A 21622-nucleotide genomic window follows, 5' to 3' on the forward strand; every position below is an offset into this window, starting at 1 on the left:
ATAAGAAAATGATGAAATTTTATTTTTATGTATAACTTTTACAAGACTATTAAACGCCCAAAGAAGGTCACTTTAGTTCTTGATAGAATTTTATTTGTTAGTAGCTTTTTAATAAAATTAGGTAAAGTTACCTTTTGATTTTTTTTATTTACAGATTCAAAGTTCATAAAAATTGACGATTTAATATCCCCGCAAATTGCTAATGCGCCTGGCCGCCATTTTGGTGACGTATTTTGTTGACATTGACATTAGACACTCTGTATTAGCATTATTCTGGCTGATGCGAATTGCGACGGACGAGTACCTACGCGTTTTTGTTTGATTGTTTTCTTGTTGTTGTTTTCTTTGTTGTTATTTTTTCTGTTGTTTGTTATCGTTGTTAAGTTTTGTTATATTGTTATAGTTTTGTTACAATGAATAAGAAAATAATTAATAGCCGTGCACGAGAAATTATTATTCAAGTGGACAATTATTTTGTACAAGAGAAAGAGGACGCTATGCTACTACTTCAGAATGTAACTCGATCATTGAAAGCTGCACTTGACACTAGTGAAGACGTAGTGATGTCTAAAAAAACGGTATTAGAAATTTCAAAATACTTTAAAATACCTATTAAATTTATTTTCTCCGCATTTCTTTTTTTGCAAGCTGTATTTTTCAATTCTGGATGACGTCACGTGGCTTTTACTGTGACAAGGTTCCTGCGCATTAGCAATTTGCGAGGATAGTACGTGAGGATGTAGTAGAAATTAGTATCCTTGCGCGTGGTCAATTGTTGACTAAAGTTTATGTCCAACGTATGGTACAATCATTGGAAGAATCTTGGGTAATTTTATAGGATATTTTTCGGGAATGAGAGAAGGGGCAGCCAACCACGTATCAGCGTGCGTGCGTGAGAATCTACCTACGTTTTAGTACCATAAAAAAATGTTATTTTGAAACGTAAATATTGCACTCACAACTACTTTACAAGTATGATTTTTATTCGTGCTTTAGGTACTGTTATCTGATTGTTTTATTATCGTTATGGCTATCGCGGTACAGATCGTAGGTACTGGGATCAGAGTACATATTATTATTTATCAATTTAATATACGTACCACACCAACTAAAATATTTACAATCATACCAAAATATAAAAATTTAATGTTTATTTCCGGATATTTTCCGGACATTTTCCGGGTATTTCCCGGACATTTTCACACATTTTCCGGGGGATTTTCCAGATATTTTACAGGCATTTTCCGGATATCCCCGGAAAATGCCCCGGATTTCCGGAAAGTAAGTAAGTTATTTTAGCTTTGATTAGTAATAAATTCTATTAATAATTCTTTGAATTGTTTATGGTAGTAGGGGAAGGAGGCCTAAAGTGGGCACATAGCCTAAAGCGGGCACTCAGTATAGTATCGTAATTTTAAATAATGGCGCGCGCGCGACGCGTGAGCACGATCCCTTCACCCCTCCCACCTCGCGGCAGTCATTCGATTCGCTTGCGAGCACGCATTTACAAGCTACAACAAATAAATGTTTTTCGATGATTTTTGAAAAATATTGCAAGGTATGTAATATGTGTTCTTTTTATTTTGGTGCTTACAATCCTTTATCCAAAATTTGTAAGTTATTAAGTGGCTATCTGGCCGTATTTTAGTTCCATAAAAAGACACGTGTCTAAAAATTTTGATGTTATAATTTCGTCTGAACCTTTCGTATGTCGAAAAAGGCAAAGCGGGCAGGGTAAAGCGGGCACGCGCCCGCTTTGCCCCGTCCGCTAAAATTCACTTACATTCTTTCTTTCATTCATTACACACACATACATTCTTTTGTTAAATTGCTTTTTCCTTTCAGATGGTTAGTAAATATAAGCGTAAAACTTCACAAGCCTCATGGTAACGCTCAACTATGCAGCAAGCAATGCGAGAAGTGCAAGAGTTAGGAAAACCTGTCAAAAAAGTAGCAACTAAATATGGGATTCCAAGAACGACATCACAAAGACATCTTAAATAGTTCGTGTTATGAGCTTGGTAGGTTTACTACTGTCTTTTCTACGGAAAAAGATATGGAGCTTTTGGAATTCGTGGACTCTTTATTTTACGGGCTGTCTAAACAAGAATTTATGGAACTTGTATACTTACCTACCTATTAGGCACATTATTTTAGGAATTATTTTGTTTAAATACTTGTCGTTCACATGTTATGCCGACCTTAATAATTTGTTTCATCATTAATGACAATTATAAAATTATTTTTAATTTTGTAATGAGACTATATGAGACTTTTATTTTTTACGTTCCTTTGTTTCATATATAAATTTAGAAATAATTGTGTGACTGTTTGAAATACATAACTTATAAAATATTTTTGTCTTTTACATTTATTATATATATTATTTGTGGCTGTATATTTTGGAATCTGCTGTTTAAATCCAGGTCTGCCCGCTTTACCCAACTACTGCCCGTTTTGCCCTAAACGAAAGCCCGCTTTAGGCCTCCCCTTCGGGCAAAGCAGGCAATCGTAGGCTTTTACTAAACTGTTTATAATTATTATATACTTTAACTTTTGACAAATTTAACCACTTAGCATTCAAAAGTATTTAGTAATGGAACTTTTTGCAAAAAAATAAATGGTTTAACTTCTTTTCAAACCTTATTTTTTTTAATTTTCCGGTAAGGTGCCCCCTTTGGGCCCACTTCCCCTACGTGTTTACTAAATAATTGTATGTAAAGTAGTAAATACTATGCAGTCGCTATTCCACGCGGACGAAGTCGCGGGCACAGCTAGTAATGGATAAAATCAAGTGCAGTTAATTAGTAGAAGGCGTAGGTGTGAAAGGAGTATATTTATTATTATCAATAAAACCGATATTTCTTGTGAAATAAAATACAATGTACCTAGTTTCCAATAATTCTTTAATTTATTTACGACTAGCTGTGCCCGCGACTTCGTCCGCGTGGAATAGTGACTGCATAGTAGTTACTACTTATCTTAAATTATTAAGTAAACACAGACTACCATAAATAATTAAAAGAACTGTAAGTAAAATTTATTACTAAACTGAGCTAAACAATACAAAAAAATGCCTTATTAATTTTCTACGTAAAATTTCTTTTAAATTATGTCATATTATTTTTAGGCACCAGGGAGGAGGGGAGCAAATTTATTTTCCTTACTTCCTTGTATGGATGTTTTTAACTATGTATCGTGCAGCAACTGATCAGCTTAATCGATACTCAGTTTTTATCAAATCCAGCACAAAATCCAAATCAGATCTTTCCTGAATCCTGTCTCACGCCTGTAGGTAGTAACTAAACCGTTTAGACCGTGCAATAAAAATTAAATAAAAAAAACAGCGCTACGAAGAAAAGTGCATACATAGAAAAAGGAATAAATAATTTCACAAACTTCCCGAAGATTTTTAAAAATAAATACCATTTTAAATATTTATAAAAAAAAAACAAAGTCATCGGGGCTGCCATGCCAACATCATCATAATATACCTCATTATCAAAATACATATATGGTACTTAATTTTAAAGATCGTCGGGAAGTTTGTAAAATAATTATTTATTCCTTTCGGTTTCTTATTTTCATGTAATATTTTCAAGTGAGCGAGACCTACCTCTACCTCCATATTACATTCCTACATCATATTGATATCTATAAGTTTGTTGCTCCTTGACATCTTTTAAGTTGGGCCGTAACCGTGCACAAATTGTAATGGACCACAGTGGCAAAAGAAGTGGTATACTTAGGAAAAAATATTGCCAAGGGCCAGGCCTATGTAGCTTTGAGTAGAGTTCAAAATTTCCAGGGTGTGGCTATCCTCTCGCTCCCATATCCCCTCTTCTTTCACAGACTTTCAACCCTTCCCTTTCCATCCCTAGTAAATGGCAGAACCGATTTTGATGTAAACCATATCTAATTGTACCTATATGTACACGTCATATCCTGCAGTTTGATGCTCCATTTGGTTTATTTATCCCCACTGTCACCCCTAAAAAGCCCTAAATGTAATAAACGGATGAACCGATTTCGATAAAATATGACTAATTGTAATTCACACGTTGCCCTTTCATATTTTGATATGCCGCTTGAGTATATTATTTGACCACATTATTCATTCCCACTTTTACCGCTGTAATCTAATAAATGGATAAACCGAATTGGATAAAAATATAACTAAGTGTACTTCACCCGTTATGCACTTTTATTAACCGACTTCAAAAAAAAGGAGGAGGTTATCAATTCGGCCGGTATATATTTTTTTTTTTTTTTTTTTTTTAATGTATGTACACCGATTACTCCGAGGTTTCTGAACCGATTTACGTGATTCTTTTTTTGTTCGATGCGGGATGGTGTCGAATTGGTCCCATAAAAATTTTATTCGGCTAGGCCCAGTAGTTTTTATTTTATGAGCATTTTTGTCTGTACTCGATGACTTAATTGGAATGTAGCAAGTAACTTTGATTCACTTCCCGGTAACCGATTGAGCTGAAATTTTGTATACGTATGTAAATTGGATAGCGATGAAACATTATCATGACATAGAGCTGATTTGATGATGGAATCGGAAGGTGGCCATAGGAACTCAGTAATATATTGACTCAACTTTATCGAGTTTAGGCTCGTTTGATTCGTGTTGAAAATTACACTAAAAAGTATTAAATAAAATTAACTGCGTTAAAAACAACCGACTTCAAAAACGGAAAAGTAAAAAATAAAAAAAAGATTTGATATTATTAATTACTACATATTATTTAGATGTGCTATTTATTAAATAGGTTTGAAGTCGGTGCCAAACACTAAGCACTTAGTATTAAGCCCGTGCACCGACATCAAACCTATTTAATAAATAGCACATCTAAATAATATGTAGTAATTAATAATATCAAATCTTTTTTTTATTTTTTACTTTTCCGTTTTTGAAGTCGGTTGTTTTTAACGCAGTTAATTTTATTTGATATGTCACTTGGGTATATTTGACAACATTCGTTTTTTTTTCATTCCCACTTTTACCCATAAAAAGGTATAATAAATGGATGAACCGATTTTGATAAAACATGTCTAATTCAACTTTACACGTCATGCCCTTTCATATGATATGTCACTTGAGTATATTTTTGACAAATTCATTTTTTTATTACCACTTTTATACCTATATTAAATAAATGGATGAACCGATTTGTTACTGATAGGTCGTTCACTTTCATTTAATATATTACTTAGGTACTTATATTTGACAACTTTCATTTTTTTCATTCCCACATTTACCCCTATAATAATATACCTAGGTATAATAAATGGATGAACCGATTTTGATACACTTTATCTAAGAACCAGCGTCGGAAAATATGCTGCCTAACTAAAAAAACCGCATCTAATTCGGATTACCTGTTAGCGAGCTACGGTGGCACAAACAGACACACACACACAGACACACATAGCGGTCAAACACTTATCACCCATCTTTTTGCGTCGGGGGTTAAAAATATAATACGACATAATTTAAAGGACATTTTATGTATAAAATTTACCTAGAAGTAAGAATAATTCTAATTTGACCAACCCCCCCCCCCCACCCTTGGGCACTTTCGATATGATCACTTGGACATTTACAGGAATAATAATTGTAACAGATAACTTACGTTTTATCGTACAGTGTATAGAATGCCTTAGCAAATGTTCACCGTGAATACTTAAATGGTCATAACTTTTTTATTTACGAACCGATTGACATGAAATAAACACTAAATGTTAAATGAAGATTACCACAATATATTAGTGAAAACCGCATCTTAATCGGATAAGCCGTTTCTGAGATTAGCGTGCACGAACATACAGACAAACAGACAAACAGACAAACAGACAAACCGACAAACAGACAAACAGACAAAAATTTTTTTAACTACAGTTTTGGGTTTGGGATCGATTTAATAATAGCACCTGCTAATTTTTTTTTATATATTTTGATTGTACAGACACGACTTTTCTAGAATTTTATTATATGTATTGATGATTGATTGATGATTTTGCGAGGGAATTGTTCTGAATTACATAATAGGTATAAAATTGTTTTTACATTGCATTTTATTATAAGATGTAAAACTTTATTGAAGTTTAATCCAATTATGGAAAATACTATATCAAGGTGCGAAACCTACGCAATTTTATTTTTATTAATTAGTTTTGCATTATAATGAAGGTTTAATAAGAAGAGGGATGAATCAATACTAACTAAAAGGACTATCGACTGCTAGTTCAGCTTTTTTTTTCAAAGAAACAATATAAATATATTGTTTCTATGCCCGCGGCTTCGCCGCGTTTTGAAAGAAAAACCCGCATAGTTCCCATTCCCGTGGGATTTCCGGGATGAAACGTATCCTATGTGTTAACCCAAGTTACCCTCTGTATGTGTGCTAAATTTCATTCGGTTTGGTTAGTATGGATACTTATATAATACCTACTAGCTTTCCACCCGCAGCTTCGCCCGCGTAGTCAAAGAAAAACCCGCATAGTTCCCATTCCCGTGGGATTTCCGGGATGAAACGTATCCTATGTGTTAACCCAAGTTACCCTCTGTATGTGTGCTAAATTTCATTCGGTTTGGTTAGTATGGATACTTATATAATACCTACTAGCTTTCCACCCGCAGCTTCGCCCGCGTAGTCAAAGAAAAACCCGCATAGTTCCCATTCCCGTGGGATTTCCGGGATGAAACGTATCCTATGTGTTAACCCAAGTTACCCTCTGTATGTGTGCTAAATTTCATTCGGTTTGGTTAGTATGGATACTTATATAATACCTACTAGCTTTCCACCCGCAGCTTCGCCCGCGTAGTCAAAGAAAAACCCGCATAGTTCCCATTCCCGTGGGATTTCCGGGATGAAACGTATCCTATGTGTTAACCCAAGTTACCCTCTGTATGTGTGCTAAATTTCATTCGGTTTGGTTAGTATGGATACTTATATAATACCTACTAGCTTTCCACCCGCAGCTTCGCCCGCGTAGTCAAAGAAAAACCCGCATAGTTCCCGTTCCCGTGGGATTTCCGGGATACAACCTATCCTATTTCATATAATATAGTATATTTCATATAGTATATTAGTATATGGATTATAAATTCGAAAGTAACTCTATCTGTCTGTCTGTTACACAATCACGCCTAAACTACTGAACCAATTTTCATGAAATTTGATATGGAGATATTTTGATACCCGAGAAAGGACATAGGCTACTTTTTATCCCGGGAAAATGACGCAATCCCGGAAATCCCACGGAAACGGGAACTATGCGGGTTTTTCTTTGACTGCGCGGGCGAAGCCGCGGGCGGAAACCTAGTATCAAATAAACAATAACGCTTCCGATAATTTACATTTCATCTAACAAACATAGAAGGTTACGAATAATAAACATCCGTATCGATTACAATACCTCATTAATTTGTTTGATTTAATTATTACATTTTACAGAATTGTTTGTTATTTCAATAATTATATTATTTTTCATTCGAATAGATCTTCTTCTTTCTTATATATAAAGATGAATCGCAAAATGTGTTGGTAAGCGCATAACTTGAGAACGGCTGAACCGATTTCGTTAATTCTTTTTTTATTATATTCCTTGAAGTACGAGGATGGTTCTTATGTAGAGAAAACGTAAACATGTACCACGGGCGAAGCCGGGGCGGACCGCTAGTAATATAATAATTATCTTAAACGATATTACTGTAGGAGTATTTCCAATAAAGACGGAATTAAAAATTCCTGGTACAAATTACTACTATTTAAAAGTATTCTTTTCGCAGTATTTCTCTAAGAGGAAGCTTTAATACCATTTTATTGATGGAATTTTCTCGGCAGTTTATTAGGCAGCCATTTTGTGATTGTTATAGATGCATGGATAATATGTGAATGTGTAGATAGATACATTTATTTTGATGATTAGGGTTGCTAAACTTTATTTAATAAGGAATTATTCTCATAGGAGGCCCGTGTCCCAGTAGTGGGATCGTATATTATGGTCTGATGATAATGATGATGATGATGATGGAAATAACATAATCTTACTAATCAATTATGCTGATTTGATTATGGGCTTTTTAGTGGGTATACATAATTTGGTTCTTAGGGCTACGGGTTTCTTCTGCATATTATGTAGGGTAGTTTGTTTGAGTACTTACTATGTTTTTATGGAATAAAATCTGAGATTGATAAAGGATCAAATTTGGCATAGATATTATTATGCATTATTTAAAATTAATATTTTTATCTACATATGTACCACACAGTGTTGTTATTTAGTAAATATCAAACTACCCTACATCAAATGAGTGATCAAATAAAGCTTATACTGTACTATTAGCTGCGCTCCGCGACTCCGCTTCTGTTGGTCTTAGCGTGATGATATATAGCCTTCCTCGATAAATGGGCTATCCAACACTGAAAGATTTTTTCAAATCGGACCAGTAGTTCTTGATATAAGCGTGTTCAAACAAACAAACTCTTCTTTTTATAATATTGGTATAGATTCATTAACCGACTTCAAAAAAAAGGAGGAGGTTATCAATTCGGCCGGTATATATATTTTTTTTTTTTTTTATGTATGTACACCGATTACTCCGAGGTTTCTGAACCGATTTACGTGATTCTTTTTTTGTTCGATGCGGGATGGTGTCGAATTGGTCCCATAAAAATTTTATTCAGATAGGCCCAGTAGTTTTTATTTTATGAGCATTTTTGTCTGTAGGTATTTGTAAATTTTGCAAGTGCAAGTTTGAAGTCGGTTGTTTTTAACGCAGTTATCACTTGTTGTAATTACATCAATACTCTATTTAGGGCTGATTTTTCAATCCTTGGTTAAAACTTATTCATCGAATAACGTAACTACCATTTCAAAAAAATATTCTAATTGTCCGTATATATACGACAGTTTACAGGTGACAAATGTTCGTGTAATACTTTATTGGACGAATAAATTTTAACGAAGAATTGAAAAATCGGCTCTTAGACAACATGCGAAAACTGATGTCAAAATACACTACAAAGTGTTTCAGTTATATTGACACAGACGATCCAATACATCTAGGTACCAAATTCAGTTATAGAGTTGATTAGGTACATCACTTTCAATGTTGCCTTTGACATTGACCTTACAAGAGAACTTTCTAAACCAATCAGGGTGAAGTGTGTCACTCATAAAGCGCGGGAACCAATCAGATTACTGGAAACAGTGACATCTAGTGGTGAGAAGCTGATTACTCTTTTGCATCGGTTGCATATGGACATAATATGTAACGGCCTATAATTTTCAAATTACTTTCCAATTATTATAATAATGATTAAAATATTTAAGGTAAACACACAATGTATGAAAATATGAAACTCTACATTCACAATATTCCTATAATGCAATATTATATTATTATGGCTTTCTTCTTTCTTCTCATAAATTTATTGGTTTTATATTAATTTGTTGCTTTTTCTTTGCAGGTCACCTTCGAGTGACTGGTAAGTTCTTCAACGAGCCTCCTTGAAAAGCAGTGTTACCTACAGAAACTTTGTCTGTGACGTTTGCCGATGTGGGGACCATTTTGGCATTCCAACGATACATTTGCATTTTCATAATTATTATAGTGTTACATTTGTAAAACTATAATAATTATGATGAATCTTAACTATAAGATTTTTTGCTTTAATAACTCAGGCCCCGGAACCACAGACACAATAGAAAATATATTATGTCTGGGACTGACCTTTTTATTATTCATGTAATTTCATATATATTATGTATATAAATATCTATCCTGTTCTTATTCATGTAATTTCATATATATGTATATTAATTAGTTTACTTTGTTTTTAATTGTTTCTTCTTATTACCTTCTATCTATCTGCCTTCTGGGTCCTGGCAGAATCAACAGCGTCATGAGTCAAATGACTCATGACATATGCTGAGCCTGGACCATTTTACAGCCATAGCACATAATTGCAACTATTTATTGTTTTTTATTTTATTTTATTTTTTGTTTAAGTTAATTAATTGCATCCTAGTTTATTTGTCTTTTTTATTTCTTACTTTTTGTTTATTTGTAATGTTCTGTGTTTTGTCAGTTGTTGTGTGTGTTATTGTGTGTTATGTTTGTAAATAAATGTGTGTCTATGTCTATGTCTATGATCGGGCCGCTTGGGTCTCAATGGGTTAATTGTTTTGGTGCCAAATAAATGAATGTCTACCAACCTTCTAACAGCCGATTTCGTGGAGTATATTTTGACCTTAGATTTTGATGTTAACACTTAAGAACGTAACTCAAACCTTGCTCAAACCGTACTTAAGTAAATGTCGCTTAAATATTTTCTTGTAACTGATATAAGTTTTCCAAAATCAATTCACAATTCAGAAATCGACTGTTTGTATATCAACCAGCTTCTGAATGGTATGGTTTGAGACGTTCTTAATGTGTTATTATGTCAATTCAATTCAAAAACTGGCCGTAAGTCTAATTAAATTACAAATACCTACCTCTCTTTTAATTTGCTCCTCTTCAGCCCCAATCGCCCGCTGGTGAAGCAGTTCTATGTCCAGCATGCGGACCTCCTCAGCCTCCCTTGCTTGAGACACTTTTTCCTAGAATAAATGGGATCTTTAATATCCTGCTCGTATTTGTATAATACATGCTTGCTTTGTAACTCCCGAGCTTGTGACACTTTTTTGAAGCGCGAGCACGAAAGCTATTAACAAAGTATTTTTTTTTATGTCAGAGCAAGCAAAGGTGCACCTGATATTAAGTGGTCACAACCACCCATTAACACTTGTAACACTAGAAGTGTTACTAGGTGCTTTGCCGGACTTTTCTGGCAAATAAGCTCTTTTCTTGAAGGCCCCAATGTCGTAGTTGTTCGGGAACACCGCAGGTCCAAATCGTTCCAAAACGTTCCAAAGTTTCACCGTACGCGGAAGGAAGTTGCGGGTACAAATAGTATAACTATCGTAACCGACGTCATTAATAGGTTCATATTAAAAATTGTTACTTTAAACACGGCATTATATTATTGTATATTATAATTCAAATGCAAATGTTCTGGTTGACAATATCAATAATTTAACATTATCGTTGTTTTCGTGCTCGCACCTCTGAATAAATGTATAGAATGTATATTTTATTACCCTGTTCGTATTTCTATAAAAACAGTAATTAAGCTTGACACTTTTACAATCTTGTTATACTTGGAACTGAAAAATTGGATAAACCGGAATCCTGAAGCACATTAGCGCCAGCAAGAGTGCACTCACGTGTTTCAGGTTAAAGAGCTTAGATGTTAATAGTATAATCTAGCTGTGAAATCTAATTTTGATCTTACTTCTTGGACTCCCGTAACAGTGTAGTAGAGTTGGTACAGTTTTTACGTGAGGAAATTCTACATGAATATTCTGTTACGTCGTCGGTGGCAGAAGGGCGGTTATGTCGGACTCATATCTTTATAATACAAAAATGAATCCCAAAATGTGTTGGTAAGCGCATAACTTTAGAACAGCTGAACCGATTTCTTTAATTCTTTTTTTATTATATTCCTTGAAGTACGAGGATGGTTCTTATGTAGAGAAAACGTGAATATGTACCACGGGCGAAGCCGGGGCGGACCGCTAGCAACTGAATAAAACTCCCTAATTCCATGCAAGTAATGAAGGTACGGGATCCCATGATCTCCGATGGGAAACCACTGGTGTCTATATTTTCCATTTGGTTTTAAAATGATTTATCAATGAGAAAATTTTACAGAATAGAAAAACATCGATCACGGAGCGGAATTCGAATGCATCTTTTCCTATTAAAAAAATCATTTTAACCAATTAATATTCCTCAAAATGACCCTACGCTTGAGTCATAGCCGCTGTAACTCATAGGCCAGGTTACATTGAATATAGATGAGAAATACTATCCTGCACAGCATATGAAATCTATCGGATGCTGACTAATTAGGCAGGATATATCACTGTCGATCTGTCCCGTTATCAAATGGCTTGATCGGATAGTAATATGATATTGCTAAATGTCAGGGGTAACTTGAAGATTTTGCGTATAGGTTGTTATAGTTCAGGATACATCGCCCATTTTTGAAAGTGACTACTATCAAGCTAATTTTCCGTTTGTAGCTTTATTTTGATGAGACGCCCAATAATTTCGTGCACGAAAGTCTCGATTGTGGTAGCTAACAGAGATAATAAGGATAAAAATTTTTGATTTGATGGTTCTCAAATATTTATTACTAACTGAATTTTTTTTTGTTCAATCTCAAGATAAATTATTCGAAAAAATATTTGTCCTACAAAATCTATGGTTGGTTCAAAGAGTCCCCCTTTCCAAAGTGTATCGATAACGAGGTCATCATAAATGATTACTAACAAGCTGATTTTTTTGTTTTCATTTAGTTAATGTTTATATAATTCAACAGACATAATATTGTCCTACAAATTGCGTAATAAATATTTGAGAACCATCAAATCAAAAAATTTTATCCTTGTTATCTCTGTTAGCTACCACAATCGAGAGTTTCGTACACGAAATTATTCGGTGTCTCATCAAAATAAAGCTACAAACGGAAAATCAGCTTGATAGTAGTCACTTGCAAAAATGGGCGATGTATCCTGAACTATTACCTAAGGAATGATACCAGTTTAGGCCTTATATTTTTTTTATAATGTTTTTAAAGACGTATTATTGTGGGCTTAGTAATTTTTTTTTTTTATTATGGATGAATAAAGATTCCAATAAGATCTAACGTAATGTTTAATAATATTATATTGAGATTTGATAAAACTTTCATAATTAACGACTGGACAAACAAATAATTCTATTATTGTAAAAAAAAATACTTTGGTCACAGTGAAGGATTTACGTAACAAAAAATCTTTATTTCATTGTTAATTATTGCAGTAAACAAAAAAAAATATTACAGTACCAAATATCTCTTTAATTAATTTAAACAAAGCCATCGACCGCTTGTAGCGTATCTAGGATTATAAAATATTTGTTGTTAATTTTTGCGTTTATGTTTATGTTAACACCAAATAAAAATCTTGTTAATATTGTCAATGCCATTATTGAATCCAATAAAATTCGAATTTCGAACAATAGCTTTTCCATGTTTATCGGTAAATATGTAAAAGCCAGGTAAATATGTATACTAATATTATAAAGCTGAAGAGTTTCGTTGTTTGTTTGTTTGTTTGAACGCGCTAATCACGGGAACTACTGATCTGATTTGAAAAATTATTTCAGTGTTAGATATCCCATTTATCGAGGAAGGCTATAGGCTATATATCATCACGCTAAGACTAACAGGAGCAGCGCAATGCGGGTGAAATCGCGGGGAACAGCTAGTAAATAATAAAGTGTGCGTGTACTAGTGTACACACGTAAGAAGTGAAATTTCTTTATGACCTTATTTTTCAAAAAATAATAATTTACTATAAGCAACTTTACAGAAATACGTCGAATCACGCGTGGTAGATAAAATGTCACGCGTAACGAAAAAATGTTACACTAAATTTTTTTCCAACCCCGTTAAAGAAGTTTCACTTCAATAAATTCATACAAATCGGTAATATAGCTAAAATTTATATTCTTTTCAGTTTTGATTTTATGCAAATAATAAACTCGAAAATTATATTTTTAAATGATTTGCATATAGGTAGCCTAAATTATTTAAGTTTTATGAAGTCAAGAAATTGTTTTCAAGACGTTTAACAAAGTAAATACTTTAGACGATATTTATCAAGTTCAAAAAGATCAGATGCTAAATAGATTGTACATTTTTGCATCTACAATATATGTTTTGAACGAATGAATGACATGAATCTTTGTGCAATTCAGTGTAGGTATCAGTAGTACTGAAATCTTAGGGAAATATACGAACTTGCTTTGCAAATGAAAATTATAAAAGTGTTTTATGAAATAACGCAAGCAACGCAATCTTAGTGAAGAAGGTGTAAGCAAGTATTCTGATAAACAAAAATATATGAATTTAATTATTTTGAACCACGTGAAAATTGTGAGACAAAAGATCTAATATCGAAATTACGCTTTCGCAAATAAAGAATGTCGGGTTAATTAAATCGTATTCTCGTTACGTGTATTTTATTAGAAGCTTTGTGACATCCGCGTTGCTTGGCCCTATAATAAAGTGTACCGAATACGGTATTGTTTATACAAAGTAATAGCCAAAGTCACTGATAAGGGTAAGAAATAATCAAATTATTGAATCACAATAACTAGTCGAGATTTTTTTTGTAACGTTTCAAGTGGTTTGGAACGTCATATATTATAAACGTATTTGTGCAATTAACCTAGAATTTAATATTTTATCATAATATAGCTCTACCATGTCGTTTACGTTACGTTTCAACACTGAAAACAGACATTCCGCGAAAAAATGACGCACAAAGCATTGTTGTATTTATATGAAAACCGCTACATTATTTTATTTATTAACTATCTGGTATTTCTGTGAAATCCTCAATGAGTTGTGTGCTTTATTGAAAGTTATAATAAATTGCATAATATTATAATATTCATAATTCACACCGGGTTGTGTTCTGTTCTGTGTGTCTTTTTTCGCTGAATATGCTTTTTTTCCATATAGCCGTAACATTTTATAAACACTCAAAAGATAACAAGGGTTACTAGAATAATAGAATTATTAGTATTTGGTTAAATTAAGTAATAAACAAATAATTTAAACAACGAAAATCATTTTCTGATTGGATACATGTTATATTTTTGTAAAAGTATGTAAACCAAAACTGAAATACACTAGTGGCTCTTATTTTCTTATGAGTATTTAGTGCAAAATAGCTGTTAATTTTCCCTATTAACTAGTTTTTACTAACAAAATTTTGTTATAATATGCAGTAAACTTAGTACTTTATGTTGAAAAGTAGAGCAGAAAGATATATGCATGTTTATATTTATCTGCACTATACAAATTATTATAATAATTTTATTTGAATTTTAATTGTGTATTATAATAATTTTAATAAATACCTTCTGCATTTGTCGCTCATGTTCAATTTTCTGTTGCTCCAGATCTTCTTCACTGATGGGGGGTGTTTCATCGCCACCGCCCGTAAGTTTCGAACCTATAATATATTTATTTTAATATAAGGTTTTTGTTGTAATGACAAGTTTCATCAATTGTACGTAACACATCGCCACGTTAAATGGTACGTCAAAACCCACGAAAAGTCTTCAGCTGTCTACGGTAGAACAAGACATTATATTTTTAGTACAAGAATCGAATCCAGGAAGCCTTGATTTACGGCTGTGTAAATATGGCGATCATCTACCTCGTTATTTAAGGTGAATAATATTATCTATACTAATATTATAAAGCTGAAGAGTTTGTTTGTTTGTTTGTTTGGACGCGCTAATCTCGGGAACTACTAGTTCGATTCTTTCGGTGTTAGATAGTCCATATATTGAAGAACGTTATACTATATATATATAAGGTTATATATAGGCTTTATATCATCTACGACCAACAGGAGTGGAGCCACGGGGGTGAAACCGCGCGGAGCAGCTAGTAAAATATACGTTTGATACCAAACTCAAATCTTTATCATACAGGGATTATACATTTGCCTCCACACCCCTCTCATTTCAATTTGCCTGAAGTGCTTTGACCAAACGTTTTTTTATTTATTTTGAAAACACTATTTTAATAAAGCCTCAGGGCAATTGCAAACGATTTGTTTTTTTGAAACTGTCAAATACAAAGGCAATCAAATATTTACAAAAACCTCTATAAAAAATTTTACATAAAAAATCATGGAAAGGTGTCAACACTTTGTTTATTTTGTACGGATATTAAAACACTTTGTAGAGGAAAATATTATTAATGGCAACTGCAACTATTAAAATTGACTCAATTAAAAGGGAGCTACTGGGAGATATTACAATTAATTTTTAATTAAAACATGAAAATGAGAAAGTGTTTTACAATAGTATTTTCTAACTTTAAATTCAGTTAATAACTTCACTTTTGACATTTATTACAACGATACCTTTCATAATGAAGTATTTTATATTAAACTTTCATAAGTTTAGGGCTGATTTTTCAATCCTTGGTTAATACTTATTCGTCGAATACCTAACCATTTCAAAAATGTATTCTTTGGCCGTATTTTTGACAGTTTACGTGTGACATTTTAATTATCGTGTAATAATTTATTGGGCGGATAAGTTTTAAAAAATCGGCCCTTATAGAAGATTTTGACTTTCGCTACGCCTAAGATCTTTGCGCAATTAACCACTTATCGTTTCTAGTTATTCCTACAAACCGGAATAACGCGAACGTGCTGTATAATCCCAAAACCATTTCTGTTTAATTCTCTATTTTGAAAATAATGATGAATCCAAATGTAGATCTAAAATGCGTATAAAACTAGAGTACCTTTTGTTATTAATAATTCACATTCATTAGCTACCTAATTAGTAAGCCATGGTAATCCCCGTATTACATATTCCATTAATATTATATAGATGCCTACATTAGAGAAAATAATAGTAAAAGTGCCTTAATATATTCCGGTCTTAGTATATTGCCGATCTCCTATTTGATAAATGTATTGAGAGATTTTATTTACGTCACGCTATGTTCAATTTTCAATGTTATAGCCATTATTTAGATTTCTATGGTTATAGCAGTACAAAACACATCTTAGATTTTATATTTACTTACAGGACTTAAAGGTATTTCCTGGTTCTTACACTTTCACTGGATATTGGCACAGTCCCTCTAGTGGAGCCATTAACTATAGAGAAGAAGCAGTTTAGTTGATATATAATTTTATTATACACTCAAAAACAGCTTCTATAGAACTCCTTTGATAGAGTGCGGGGCAGCTTTATCAGTGTTAGGAATATGAAGAGAAATATACCGTAAATCATATTCATACACTTGTCCATCCGAAACGATAGATTTAGGAATGAGGTACCCGGTCAATAAAATAAAATAAAATTTAATAAATTAAGACTTGTTTAGCCACATTAATATAAAAAAATAGTTCCGCTTTCACGTGAAACTAATGCTGACAAACACACATTCCATTAATTATTATTCATTATTTCGAGGCAAGTCATTTATCATAAAATACCTGCTTTTTTTTTATTGAAATTATTATTACAAATTATTACTAACAATAACTTAAGTCTAAGTCCCACAAAACTGCACATGCAGTTTGTCTGTGGAGTTGTTGCTTAGAGTTACAATAGTCTATTAAAAGCACGAGAGTATAATATGCAGTTATACATTATACTGTATAACAGCTAACGTAAAAACATTCAAATAATTTTAATTATGGAACTATAAATAAAACTGAAACACGTGTTTATTAATACTGAAATCAATTACCATTAAAGTGTAAAATTTTATACATTTAGTCTAAATTCAAAAAAACTTAATGTTTGTTTAACAAACATAAACGCGCTAATCTCAGGAACTACTACTGGTCCGATTTGAAAAATTATTTCGGTATTAAATGCCCCATAACCGAAGAAGGCTACCTAGGTATATATTATCACGCTAAGACCAACGGGAGTGGAGCAACGCCGGTGAAACCGCGGAGCACAGCTAGTCATAAATAAAAGCTAGGGGTTGTTAGGGGTACTGCGTTGAATCGCTCTCAGATCGTCTCTCCCTAGATGTCACACTACGTTACTTAGATGCCGCTTACGAAATGTTTTGCGAAACATTCAATACGGCTACTGTGGTCCATTCTGGATATAAATATATTAACAGAATTGTTGTATTTTTGCAAAGGGTAAGCTGGGACTCATCTCCCAATCCCTTATATAAAAAGCGTGCTTAAAAGCGCATATTCCCTTTTCGGATATTCAAAGATTATCACGATTTTAGAAACATTAAGTATTGATTTAGTGCACTACATAGGTCGCTATTTTAAGAATATATTTTATATTTAAAAAACGAAACCCGTATTCCTTGGTCACGGCATCTCGCACTGGCACGGTTGGTTACCCGGCCAGATCTCCATATTACACTACAACCATCAAACAACACCGTACGAAACTTATGAATGCTAGCAAACTAAACCAATATATTACGTACAAACATACCTTTTTTTTAAGTGGGGAAATCTTCCAAAGATACCCACGGCCCCCGGGGATGAAGCCGTGGGTTATGTCGGATTCTTACCGACTAAAACCCCACTGCGTTCCGTCGTGCCTCTGATGGGGCCGCGGGTACCTATTAGATAGTTGGAATTCTTCCCCGACGAGTACAAACATACTTGATATTTTGCTATTTGAGCATACTTGATACTGGTATTTAAATAAGAAATATCATTTAAAGCGTAACTACCTAACAATTAAAACTATATACGTACAAAACGTGAAGTTTTATTATGTAGGTAGAGCTGCTGAAAATAATTTAACATTGTATTGTATCAATCAAGAAATTCAATCAACATTCGAATCGTCTACTTAATTTATGTAATTTTTTATGATTTAGTTGATATCTATATCCATACTAATATTATAAATGCGAAAGTAACTCTGTCTGTCTGTCTGTCTGTTACTCAATCACGCCTAAACTACTGAACCAATTTGCATGAAATTTGGTATGAAGATATTTTGATACCCGAGAAAGGACATAGGCTACCTTTTATTACGAAATATGTACCACGGGCGAAGCCGGGGCGGACCTCTAGTAATATATAAAAATGAAACCCGTTTCGAATTGTCACGGCATCACGTGTGAACGGCTGGACCGATTTCGATAATTATTTTTTTAATATATTCCTTGAAGTACGAAGATGGTTCTTATGCAGAGAAAGCGTAAATATGTACCACGGGCGAAGCCGGGGCGGACCGCTAGTACTATATATTTTGAGACATCAAGGTCGATGATAACAACACAACGTGTAAAATGTATATAAATCATCATTAACGCCAAAGAGCTTTTATTATGTGGACTAAAGAATTTATAAGTAATATCCAGATATACATATTTAATATTAGTTCAGGATACATCGCCCATTTTTGCAAGTGACTACTATCAAGCTGATTTTCCGTTTGAAGCTTTATTTTGATGAGACACCGAATAATTTCGTGTACGAAACTCTCGATTGTGGTAGCTAACAGAGATAACAAGGATAAAATTTTTTGATTTGATGGTTCCCAAATATTTATTACGCAATTTGTAGGACAATATGTCTGTTGAATTATATAAACATTAACTAAGTGAAAACAAAAAAATCAGCTTGTTAGTAATCATTTATGATGACCTCGTTATCGATACACTATGGAAAGGGGGACTCTTTGAACCAACCATAGTTTTTAGTACAAATATTTTTCGAATAATTTAGGTAATTATCTTGAGATCGAACAAAAAAAAATTCAGTTAGTAATAAATATTTGAGAACCATCAAATCAAAAATTTTTATCCTTGTTATCTCTGTTAGCTACCACAATCGAGACTTTCGTACACGAAATTATTGGGCGCCTCATCAAAATAAAGCTACAAACGGAAAATTAGCTTGATAGTAGTCACTTGCAAAAATGGGCGATGTATCCTGAACTATATGTCACAGAGAAAAATCATTAATTGTTACACTATAAATTGTATGAAATTCATCGAATGATAGACTAAGATATTTAACTATTTTTTCATAAGAAATAGCCATCTGTTGCTCTATGTTGCCTATTATTGATAGTGTTTGTACATAAAAACAGTAAAAGACGATTAATGTTTCACATGAAATATTGAAAAGTCCTACTCACCAGTGGGGGGATGGTAGGAAATCCAAAATTGGTGAGCCAGCTTTCCGAATTAGTAGCAAACACCGTGACACCCACTGCCAAACTGAGACGGACAAACAAATTTATTTTTATGGTATCTGAGTTAAGCGTGAACAGAATTGGCACGCTTCCAAACCTTGTTATTACAAAATTTTAGTTTGCGCAGGCGCAGTTGTAGATTATGAACTAGGTACCTATTTGTTTAAATTTTATCAAATTGTGTCCAAATATCTTCGGGGACAATATTAAGGTATTATAGAATTAAGGTAGAATTATTAGAATGTTTAGGTAATTATTGATTTATAAGATTTACGACGACGACTATATAATTTATTTATATACCTAACTTAAATCAAATAGAATAAAGTAAAATAAATAATAATATGTACTACAAATTTAAGCACTAATTGTAATAAATTAATAAAATATTGAACCTGGGTCTTTAATAGTATCTAACTCCAGTTGAGTATTTTTAATAACTCGTAGAACACGATAAAATATTCTTCTTTCACTGCAAGAGAAATGCTCTTTGAGCAAGCAGTTTTCATGTGAAATCTGCTTCAGAAGTTTATAGTATGGTTTTTATATTGCTTTCGTAAAATATCTCTATTTACGTTACATTTTAATGTGAATATAAATATTAAATAGGTAGGTACATATATTATATTACGAAAGATATATATGAGATCGTCTAGCTCTATTACATTCCACCGTAATTATAATCCTACTAATATTATAAATGCAAAAGTTTTGTGTTTGTTTGTTATTCCTTCGCGCAATAACCCGGAAATCCCGCGCGAACGAGAACTATGCTAGATTTTTTTTGACTACGCGGGCGAAGCCGCTGTCGGAAAGCTAGTATTTATGAAAGTTTGTACCATAAAAATTAATCTTATGCACGCAGGTAAAGCTGCGGGCAACAGCTAGTCATAAATAAATACCAATTTATAGCATACTAGTTTTCCGCCTGCGGATTCGCCCGCGTTTTCAAAAAAAAAACCCGCATAGTTCCCGTTCCCGTGGGATTTCCTGGATAAAACCTAGCCTATTATTACTCGTGGATAATGTAGCTTTCGAATGGTGAAAGAATTTTTAAAATCGGTCCAGTAGTTTATGAGCCTATTCATAACAATCAAACAAAGTTTTCCTAAGGTTTTCCTCTATAAAATATTAGTGTAGAAATTGGGAATTGACACAACTAACTACGATTCAAATTTCGAATAAAGCTGGCTATCTATATCTGAGTGGAAGGATTTCATTAAATCGCAACAATATTCGAAATCTCGCGTTTCAGATGCTCTTGAAAATGGCAAAATTATTACTAGATACTGTATTGTATGTTCGATCTCTTTGTAGAATAGAGATTATATAATCGATTCAAGTGACCTTTCGTTTGAGTCCAGCCTGTAAATACGTTTCGTTGTCATAATTATCTATACATATAATAAAATCGTAGGAAAGTCAAAACTGTACATTGAATATTTTTTTAAAAGAATACCTGGGCCGTGATCTATAATCGATATAGAAGCCAAAAACATAGTTTTTAGAATTTTTGTCTGTTTGTCTGTTTGTCTGTTTGTCTGTTTGTCTGTTTGTCTGTATGTTTGTCCGAGCTAATCTCGAAAAGTACTGCATAGATTTACTTCAAATTTTGCATGAATATTACTAACAGGTCGGGTGAGGCTATAGGCTACATATTATCAAGCTATCACCTACGGGGGAGGAGCTGTGAACCTTTATTTTTCTTACATATTCCGTGTATTACGACAGCGTACAATCTAAAGACTCATGTTTAAATTTTGGTTTCGAGTA

The 21622-nt window shown here is 33.1% G+C and overlaps 1 protein-coding gene across 2 annotated transcripts in view; it reads right to left on the reverse strand.

The window, feature by feature from the left end:
• Nucleotides 1-19875, reverse strand: part of LOC123705038 (voltage-gated potassium channel subunit beta-2) — a 54165-nt gene extending 34290 nt beyond the window's left edge. Inside the window, exons 1-4 of one of the 2 annotated variants that reach the window (XM_045653593.1) lie at nucleotides 19793-19856; nucleotides 16734-16806; nucleotides 15038-15132; nucleotides 10516-10620 (exon numbers count right to left, since the gene is read on the reverse strand). In XM_045653593.1, coding sequence (XP_045509549.1) covers nucleotides 10516-10620; nucleotides 15038-15046 — 114 coding nt within the window. In that variant the 5' untranslated portion in view covers nucleotides 15047-15132; nucleotides 16734-16806; nucleotides 19793-19856. Of the gene's footprint in view, nucleotides 1-10515; nucleotides 10621-15037; nucleotides 15133-16733; nucleotides 16807-19792 lie in introns of both variants that reach the window. The other variant, XM_045653594.1, reaches the window with a different exon arrangement.
• Nucleotides 19876-21622: the final 1747 nt, after the last annotated feature.

The sequence above is a fragment of the Colias croceus genome, chromosome Z (genome assembly GCF_905220415.1).
Source record: "Colias croceus chromosome Z, ilColCroc2.1".
Lineage (NCBI taxonomy): Eukaryota > Metazoa > Arthropoda > Insecta > Lepidoptera > Pieridae > Colias > Colias croceus.